The sequence below is a fragment of the Oncorhynchus gorbuscha genome, linkage group LG11 (genome assembly GCF_021184085.1).
Source record: "Oncorhynchus gorbuscha isolate QuinsamMale2020 ecotype Even-year linkage group LG11, OgorEven_v1.0, whole genome shotgun sequence".
Classification (NCBI taxonomy): domain Eukaryota; kingdom Metazoa; phylum Chordata; class Actinopteri; order Salmoniformes; family Salmonidae; genus Oncorhynchus; species Oncorhynchus gorbuscha.
Window position 1 is genome coordinate 24,466,955 of NC_060183.1, and position 9,434 is coordinate 24,476,388.

The window sequence follows — 9,434 nt, forward strand, 5'->3', positions numbered from 1 at the left end:
ACGCAAACAAAATGTCTCTCTCCTCTCTCTCTGCAGTGAGGCAGTATGGGAGAACATGGCGAGGATGTGTGTGAAGAACCGGCGTCTGGACGTGGCACGGGTGTGTCTGGGCAACATGGGTAATGCCAGGGCGGCGCGGGCACTACGGGAGGCCGAGGCCGAGCCTGAACTGGAGGCCAGGGTAGCAGTACTGGCCCTTCAACTGGGCATGCTGGTAAGGAAGCTAACGAAGCAGTAGGTGATCATAGCAGATAATGGTGGCTTCACTTCATTTTGAAGTCATTTCCTTAGCCAGTTATTGTCATACTTGGTACATAGAGTAAAATAATGGTACCTTATAGGTTGTTCAATTCTATCATTACCACATATAGCCACTTAGTACCAGTAGAATTACCTATGTGATTACTTTGTAATAGTGTAGTTAGTAAGTACGTGCTATTATGGAGTACTTTTGTGTCATTAGTAGTATATCTGTCCATACCAACACACTACACGTGTACTGTATGTAAAGTCATTATTACAGAAGAACTTCTTACTCAGGGATAATTCCTCTAATCTTAAGTGTTTATTCTCCATTGGTCCACAGGAGGATGCAGAGAAGCTGTATAAGAGCTGCGGCCGCTTCGACCTCCTGAACAAGTTCTACCAGGCATCTGGCCAGTGGCAGAAGGCCGTGGAGACAGCCGAGACCCACGACCGTATCCACCTCAGGACCACTTACTACAGCTATGCCAAATACCTGGAGGCCATCGGAGACAAGAGCATGGCCCTCGTGTTGTAAGAGCCAGCTTAGCACTGATGCTGTAACTGTTAACATTTGATATGTTAGCATTTAATTTGACACTTAGCATTTGAACCAAGCAGCAAATCAGTGCTGGTTCTACAGTGCATTCACATTTTCACTTGAACCTTGCAATAACAGCCTATTGTTGTACTAGATATATAGCGCATTCAGAAAGTATTCAGACCTCTTGCCCTTTTCAACATTTTATTACGATACAGCCTTATTCTAAAATGTGTTTCCCAAAAAATGTCATCAATCTACACACAATACCCCATAATGACAAAGCGAAAGCAGGTTTTTAAAATGTTGGCAAGTGTATTAGAAATGAAAACAGAAATAACTTATTATTGTGCTCAGCTGAATCCCTGTTTTCATTGATCATCCTTGATGTTTCTGAAACTGGATTGGATTCCATCTGTGGTAAATTCAAATGATTGGACATGATTTGGAAAGGCACACACCTGTCTATATACGGTCTCAGTTGCCAATGCAAGTCAAAGCTAAAACTAAGCCATGAGGTCGAAGAAATTGTCCATAGAGCTCCGAGACAGGATTGTGTCGAGGCACAGATCTGGGGAAGGGTACCAAAACATTTCTGCAGTTTTGAAGGTCCCCAAGAACACAGTGGCCTCCATCATTCTTAAATGGAAAAAGTTTGGATCCAGCAAGACTCTTCTTAGAGCTGGCTGCCCGGCTAAACTGAGCAATCGGAGGAGAAGGGCCTTGGTCAGGGTGACCAAGAATCTGATGGTCACTCTGACAGAGCTCCAGAGATCCTCTGTGGAGATGGGAGAACCTTCCAGAAGAACAACCATCTCTGCAGCACTCCACCAATCAGGCCTTTATGATATAGTGGCCAGGCGGAAGCCACTCCTCAGTAAAAGGCACATGACAGCCCACTTGGAGTTTGCCAAAAGGCACCTAAAGACTCTCAGACCATGAGGAACAAGATTCCCTGAATACCTGAATACCAAGCGCCACATCTTGAGGAAACCTGGCACCATCCCTATGGTGAAGCATGGTGGTGGCAGAATCATGCTGTGAGGATGTTTTTCAGTGGCAGGGATTGGGAGACTAATCAGGACCGAGGGAAAGATGAACGGAGCAAAGTACAGAGAGATCCTTGATGAACACCTGCTCAATAGTGCTCAAGACCACAGACTGGGGCGAAGGTTCACCTTCCAACAAGACAACGACCCTAAGCACACCGCCAAGACAACGCAGGAGTGGCTTTGGGTAAAGTCTCTGAATGTCCTTGAGTGGCCCAGCCAGAGCCCGGACTTGAACCCAATCAAACATCTCTGGAGAGACATGAAAATAGCTGTTCAGCAATGTTCCCCATCCAACCTGACAGAGCTTGAGAGGATTTGCAGAGAATAATGGGAGAAACTCCCAAAATACAGGTGTGCCAAGCTTATAGCATCATACCCAAGAAGACTCGAGGCTGTAATCGCTGCCAAAGGTGCTTCAACAAAGTACTGAGTAAGAGGCTGAGTAATTATGTATATTTAATATTTCAGTTTTTATTTGTAATAAATGTCCTAAAATTTCAAAAAACTGTTTTTTATTTGTCATTATGGGGTATTGTGTGTAGATTGATGAGGGGAAAAAATATATTTAATCAATTTTAGAATAAGGCTTTAACGTAACAAAATGTGGAAAAAGTCAAGGGGTCTGAAAACTTTTCCGAATGCACTGTACCCTCAGCTTTGTACTTCCTCACAGTTCTCTGTCTGTTTTAGCTTTGAGAAGTCTGACACCCACCGGTTCGAGGTACCCAGGATGCTCCTAGATGATGCACTGTCTCTGGAGATCTACGTCAACAAAATGAAGGACAAGTAAGTCTGGGAATGGTGGAGTTAGTTTTATTCTGTCCTCAATGCAGACTCTCTATTTACTACTGACTACGACTTTTAATGATTTATAGTGTATTCAGTTTTTAAAAAATAAAAAAGTATAAATACAGACATATGAACATTGTTGAGTATTTGACATGCAGTTTTCTCTGACCCAGAAATATCTATAAGTGGTGGGCTCAGTATCTGGAGAGCCAGTCAGACATGGAGTCAGCACTACGCTACTACGAATACGCACAGGACTTCCTCTCTCTGGTCCGCGTGCACTGCTACCTGGGGAACATTCAGAAGGTAACACACATTTGTACCAGGGGGGAACATTTATGACATTAGCACACATTTGTGGCAATTAAATGTTTTGAGAAGGGAACTGTTTCTACTCATAAGGATTGTTAAATACCTACATATGAAAACACAACCTAACCGTGAGGTAAATATCCAATGAGAATACAATTTTTTTCACAGGCGTCGGAGATAGCCAATGAGACGGGGAACCGTGCTGCCTCGTACCACCTAGCCCGGCAATATGAGAGTCAGGAGGAGATCAAACAGTCTGTCCACTTCTACACACGAGCTCAGGCCTACAACAACGCCATCCGCCTCTGCAAGGTAACAAATGGACCTCAATCACATTTTAGACCTTCTCCATTCACCTGTGTCCCACTGGCCATAGCAATACATTAATTACCTACATACATATAATTATTATATGAAAGATTTATTACAGACTGATTATATTGTTTCTTATTTATTTCAGAACGCTGTTTGCATTATTGAGGCTATGGATGCGCTTCTAATCCAGTGCTGTATTGTCTGTGGGCCATTGGATGACTTGTGTTGTGTTTGTGTTTTGTGTTCAGGAGAATGGTCTGGATGACCAGCTGATGAACCTGGCTCTCCTCAGTAACCCAGAGGACATGATGGAGGCTGCCTGTTATTACGAGGAGAAGGGTTCTCATATGGACCGTGCTGTCATGCTCTACCACAAGGTTAGTATTTTACCCTGTTCTTCCCCCTGGCTTAAATGCATACAGTAGGAGGTAATGCATTCTTTATTGTGCCACAAGGGGGCATTAGCTCACTGATATTTGTACAGGAACGCATTGCCTTCCAAGTCCATTGATGCTACAGTATGCCCACAAACCCACACACTTGCACACATGATAATACTGTTTCTGATGTTTCTCTCACACATGGATCTCTGTCTCTCTATTTTTCTCAGGCTGGTCATTTCTCCAAGGCTCTGGAGGTGGCCTTTGCTACAGAACAGTTCGCTGCACTGCAACTCATAGCAGAGGACCTGGATGAGACATCTGACCCGGCCCTGCTGGCCCGCTGCTCTGACTTCTTCATCAAACACGGCCAGTATGAGAAGGCTGTGGAGCTGCTTGTGGCCGCCAAGAAGGTACTTTACCCCTGCCTTGTATGTCTTACAAACCGCGCTCGGGTTGTTCCACCAATTCGGGGCCTTTTGAGAAGTGTAACTTGGTCCAACAAAAGTTTGATTTACATTCATGTCATGAAGAGCAAATGTTCAACTTAATAAAATTACAAAAAATAATAATACATCGAGGTTAAATGAAAGGATGACTATATGAATAAGTGCCTATTAATAAGTGCCAAATAAAGTAACAGGGTTGACCATAACAGGGTTGATGATTTGTTCTTAAATAAACCATAAATCCCCATGTGACAGGTGGAATGGAAGTTTGTTGTGTGCAACAGGGAGTGGTAAATGAGTGCAAGCTTCACAAAAAAATGTAATTGTTAAAACATTTTTAACCGGTCTATCTATAGGTAACAGGGTTGCCGTGTTATGCTCGACCCGCTCAGTTTTCTACCACAAAAGAGCAGAACAAGCTCACCTTCTTTTACTCTATGATTATACTATTGGATGTACAATGTTTCTTTAAAAATATATATATTTAAAAAGGAATAGTTTCACCACATTAAAATGAGATTTCAGTTCACATAACAGGGTTGACCTTAGAATGGGGGGACAGACATAAATGAATCACTAATCACATGAAATAAATAATCTTCAGAAATGACTGTCAAAGCAACAAAATATCTAGGGCTTTACAATGACGGTGAAACTTGGAGAAATTGAGGGATTAAGTGGGTAAAAACTGCCTAGAAGTGAAACACAAGAAAAACAAAATGCACTTTAGCAAGCCTTTAGTCATGTTAAAAAAAAAACTGATTTATTGACTACTCCATGTGGTCTATATTAAAGGGCACTTCATTTAATATAACAGGCAAATTCAATGTTGGTGTACAATTCCTACTTAACCCCCTAAAGTCAATTGACGCACCGGTGCGTCAATCTAAGTAACATAATAAAAAAATCCCCATCAAAATCCGCCAGTTTAAACTAGAGATGTTTTTCTGCATCGAATGCGTCTCAATCCACCGCATCTGCCGATGTCGCACTTTCACAACTGTGGTGAAAGGTGACAGAGCTAGAGTGGTGTTTGTCAGACCATGAGACATCCCGAAAATCTGTCTTCTCACCAAAACGTCTGTAGCGTTTGAACGGTTTGACCTATAAATTATTATGGAAAGGGGAGACTCTCACAAACACGATGGTGCTCTCTGATTTGTTCTAAGACCCCCACAAGTGTTAGGGGACTCGTCTGAAGGTAACTGGGACCGGTTTTAAGAAATGAATGGAAGTATGAAGATCATTTTGTGCCTGCCCCCCCCAAAAATAGTTTTAATTTAAAAAATATATATTATAAGAAATGTGTATATTTATTTATTTATTTATTTGCCATTTATGGATGTGTTAATCAATGTGTTTCTCTGGGCTAAAGGCAAAATTCTATATTTGATCAAATAATAAAGAACACAAAAAAATGATACCTTGAAGGGGTCCTAAAATTCCAAATCAAATAGTAAAATTAGTATAGTATGACCCCCTCACATATCATGTACATAACTGGTGTGTCTGTCTTGTAAGTGTGTGTGAACTTATGCTATCATTGCTCATGATGAGTACATGTCTTTTGTCTATAAATGTGTGTGTGTTCAACCCCAGTACCACGAGGCCCTGCAGCTGTGTCTGGACCAGAGCCTGACCATCACCGAGGACCTGGCTGAGAGTATGACCGTGACCAAGGAGTCCAAAGACCTCTCAGAGGAGGCCCGCAAAGAGCTGCTGGAGAGAATAGCTGACTGCTGCATGCGCCAGGGCAACTACCACCTAGCCACCAAGAAATACACACAGGCTGGCAACAAGCTAAAAGTGAAGAGACTGGGGTCTGGGGTGCATCTCAGTAGTCTGAAGTGGCAACTCTATTTCCTCCTCTTGTTTTTCTTCATTTCCTCTATCCTTCATCTGCTATGATCTGAGAAATCGGATTTAACCAACTGAGATGCACCCCACTTACACACATACTATTAAACAGTACTCATTAAGACACCATTATCATAGTAACTTGTAGTTATATAGATTTATGTTATATATTTTCAGTGTTGTATTTTCTGCTTTACCTTTGTCTTTAGGCAGGTGTGGATGTTAGTTACAAGCATTAAATACAATGTTACACTATAATTGTCGCTCAAGTTTGGTCCATGTCTGTTGATGCAGTACTTAAACTCCCTTGTTGTGGCTTTTCTAAAAAGTGACTCCAAACACATCTCCCTTCTGTTTCACAGGCCATGCGGGCGCTCCTGAAGTCAGGGGACACAGAGAAGATAGTGTTCTTCGCTGGCGTGTCACGTCAGAAGGAGATCTACATCATGGCCGCCAACTACTTGCAGTCTCTGGACTGGCGGAAAGATCCGGAAATCATGAAGAACATTATTAGCTTCTACTCCAAAGGCAGGGCTCTGGACCTGCTAGCTGGCTTCTATGAAGCTTGTGCCCAGGTAGGGAACTACTTCATAATATTGAAAGTTCTTGAAAAGGTTCTACATGTTTATTAGTTTTAACTTCAGTCTGGTAATAAATGATGTATTGGCCATATATTACAATGACAATTTATAGTACAGTTGTTCCAACGTTTGTTATATGAGTATTTATAAACTAGTAACATTATGCATGGTAATTCGGGTAATGCTAACAGATTCATAAATTTGTCTCATAAGCCTAATCTCTAATGTACTACAATATTGAGGGTGAATGTGTGAATCTGTTTACCTCTTTTAGGTGGAGATAGATGATTACCAGAACTATGAGAAGGCACTGGGTGCTCTGACGGAGGCCTATAAGTGCCTTTCTAAAGCTAAGGGCCACAGCCCAGACGAACACGAGGCTCGCATGGCTGAGCTGCAGCACAAGATCACTCTGGTCAAGAGGTTTGTCCAGGCACGCAGGTAAGAACACTGCACTCTCTCTATTTTGTCGGTCTATTAATCTCTATTTCTATCTCTGTCACTCTCTCTCTCTCTCTCTCTCTCTCTCTCTCTCTCTTTGTTTCACTTTCTTTTAGTCATATGTTGAGTGGCAGTCACTGCTACAAGGCTCTTTTATTATAAATGCCACGATCCTCTGATTTTAGGTTTGTCTTGATACAAGTAGAGTAGTTACGGAGAGGATATTTTCTGGATCTCACCGAAGGGAGATTTGATGTGTGATCCTGTCTGTCCATCCCCTGTCCCTGTAGGTTGTATGAGGAGGACCCAGGGGAGGCGGTGCGTCTGTGCGAAGCCCTGCTAGAAGAGCCAGACCTGGACCCTGCTGTCAGGATAGGAGATGCATACGGCTTCCTGGTGGAGCATCACTGTCAGCGGGGCAGCTTCCAGGTGGTGAGTGTCTAGTGATACTAGTGTACACCATCATTATCATGAACATCAACATTTTCAGCCTCCTTTTCATCTTGATCTTGCTTGTCGTCATTACCATTGTCGTCACTGTCATCGTGAATTCATGTAGCTGGATACGATATTTATAGACCTATACATACAACGGTGAGCATCCTAATTCTCAGTCCATTTTCTCGGCTCGGCAGGCCTACCGCAAGCTGCAGGATCTGCAGAAGCTGCTGCCCTCTCTGAACATCAGCTACTACGTGAGCCAGGGCAGCCTGGATGCCCTGCAGAGGGCAGTGGGTGTACCCCTGGGCCGGGGGCAGCTCTCAGGCAGGGGAGACCGACGCGACAGCGGGGGAGAGGAAGACGAGGTGGAGGAGGACGAAGCCCTGGTGTCCCACCAAGGGGACTGAGGGCTGGGACACAACCCTGGTCTTGTGGGGCAAGAGGGTGTGCACGGTGTTGTTGTAGCCCACAGCTGTCTAACCTGATTCAGCTTATCACGGTCTTGATGAGCAGTTGATTAGTTGAATCAGAGTCCTAGGCTGGGACAAAAGCTTGCATTTACTGCAGCCCTGCAAAAACAGGAATGAAGAACGCCTCACTAAAGCCACAGACTTCTAAACTAGGACTAGAAAGACAAGGTGGCCTGATTCTATGGCCCTTTCATACAGGGTTAAAAACCTAACACGTTGCACCCTCCAAGAGGATGGATAGTATACTCAGTGCAGAGTATAATGTTACACCCGATGGATCACTCAGTATACACACAGAGTATATTTATGGTAGATGAAATTCAAAATATATTTACCATACAAATAGTTGGATTTCAGATATTTTTTACACTAATAAGCCTTTACTTCCATTTGACAGAAAGGAAAAATACATTGCTGTACCTTGCACAACTATACAATATTTGTTCTGCTGATGCCGTTTAGCTCATTTTGCCTCATGCAGAATGTTCTCTTTCAACACAAAATAAAGCCGCCTTTGGATCTGAAAGTTGTGTGCATCTTGGACCTAAACCGTCCTAAAATTGAAACACCAATGTTTTCTTTACCTGAAATGCATTTTGTATTTGTGGTCAGAGTTTGTACATTTCAACTGAATGTGGTTTGTGTCGTGTGTATTGATAGTGTTTTGTACATTTCTGTGAGTTAAATTGAAATCTTTGAGATATTTTGCAAAGTAATCTGTACAGTATTTTACCATTTTTAAATAAAATGTTTATACCTTTCTTGGGTGATGCCAACAAACCCACATACACACGTCAGAAACACACAGATGGTCACTGATACTGTTGTTTTATTTTGTCTACAAAAAAAATGTATTCACAAAAACTTGACATCTCATTCATTTATTGGCAGGTAGAGATAAATTGCCATCTGCCTTTCACATTGCCCATTGTCACTCGAAATAAATGGCAAAAACCATGCCAACGGCGAAAAGGTGTCTGTTCTCAAAGTTGAGAGTTAGAAAGTTGTCCTTTTCATCATCCCACAGGGTACGGCTTGCAATCTTCACTGTCTGGCCTTTCTTTTCGCCGACGACCACCCTGGCCACGTATCTGTAGCGGTCGAACACTTGCTCTTTGCAGAACGCCAGGACGTCTGCAGCCACTTTATCAGCCACATCTCGACAGTTGTCGTGGTCGTAGGCCAGCTCACCGAATGCTTGGTTCATCAACTCCTCGCCTTTCTTCTGAATCAAATGGGGAAGAAACTTCTGCTTTGGTCCCAACCTGTAGGTGTTGGCTAGTTTCCCTTTGAACCCTGATTTCCAAACTGAAGACCCTCGTTTCACAGGGTGGGATTCGTCGTCGTCATGCATTTCAATGTCCATGGTTGACTCTCGGAGCCTGTCAGTATGGCTATCTTTGCGAATCCCCTTCATAATGCTACCCCGACGCTCAGACATTTCTGGAAAACTTTTGAAAGTTAAAAACAAGTGTATTTTCAAGGGCAGGTAAACAATTCAGATGGAGCGGCGAGTTGTGAAATTTTGAATCAGCTGTTCCAACTGTCATTGCGCGACTCGAG

General features: G+C 42.9%; 2 protein-coding genes across 3 annotated transcripts in view; one reads left to right on the plus strand and one right to left on the minus strand.

Moving 5' to 3' along the window:
* The window catches only part of ift140 (intraflagellar transport 140 homolog (Chlamydomonas)), a 54,433-nt gene extending 45,801 nt beyond the window's left edge, over positions 1–8,632 (plus strand). For both annotated transcript variants that reach the window (XM_046369072.1, XM_046369073.1), the window contains 12 exons: positions 37–214; positions 587–777; positions 2,527–2,622; positions 2,799–2,931; positions 3,106–3,249; positions 3,501–3,629; positions 3,863–4,045; positions 5,681–5,887; positions 6,301–6,513; positions 6,794–6,960; positions 7,251–7,392; positions 7,596–8,632. In XM_046369072.1, coding sequence (XP_046225028.1) covers positions 37–214; positions 587–777; positions 2,527–2,622; positions 2,799–2,931; positions 3,106–3,249; positions 3,501–3,629; positions 3,863–4,045; positions 5,681–5,887; positions 6,301–6,513; positions 6,794–6,960; positions 7,251–7,392; positions 7,596–7,808 — 1,996 coding nt within the window. In that variant the 3' untranslated portion in view covers positions 7,809–8,632. The remainder of the gene's footprint in view (positions 1–36; positions 215–586; positions 778–2,526; positions 2,623–2,798; positions 2,932–3,105; positions 3,250–3,500; positions 3,630–3,862; positions 4,046–5,680; positions 5,888–6,300; positions 6,514–6,793; positions 6,961–7,250; positions 7,393–7,595) is intronic.
* LOC124048364 (dynein light chain Tctex-type protein 2) lies at positions 8,487–9,429 on the minus strand. The gene has a single exon (XM_046369075.1). It carries the CDS (start codon positions 9,310–9,312, stop codon positions 8,803–8,805), a length of 510 nt encoding a protein of 169 aa, XP_046225031.1. The 5' UTR covers positions 9,313–9,429; the 3' UTR covers positions 8,487–8,802.
* Between the last annotated feature and the right edge of the window lie 5 nt (positions 9,430–9,434).

What these genes read in the sequence shown, in the direction of transcription:
- LOC124048364 (XM_046369075.1), bottom strand. Translation starts at nt 9,312, where the DNA reads ATGTCTGAGCGTCGGGGTAGCATTATGAAGGGGATTCGCAAAGATAGC.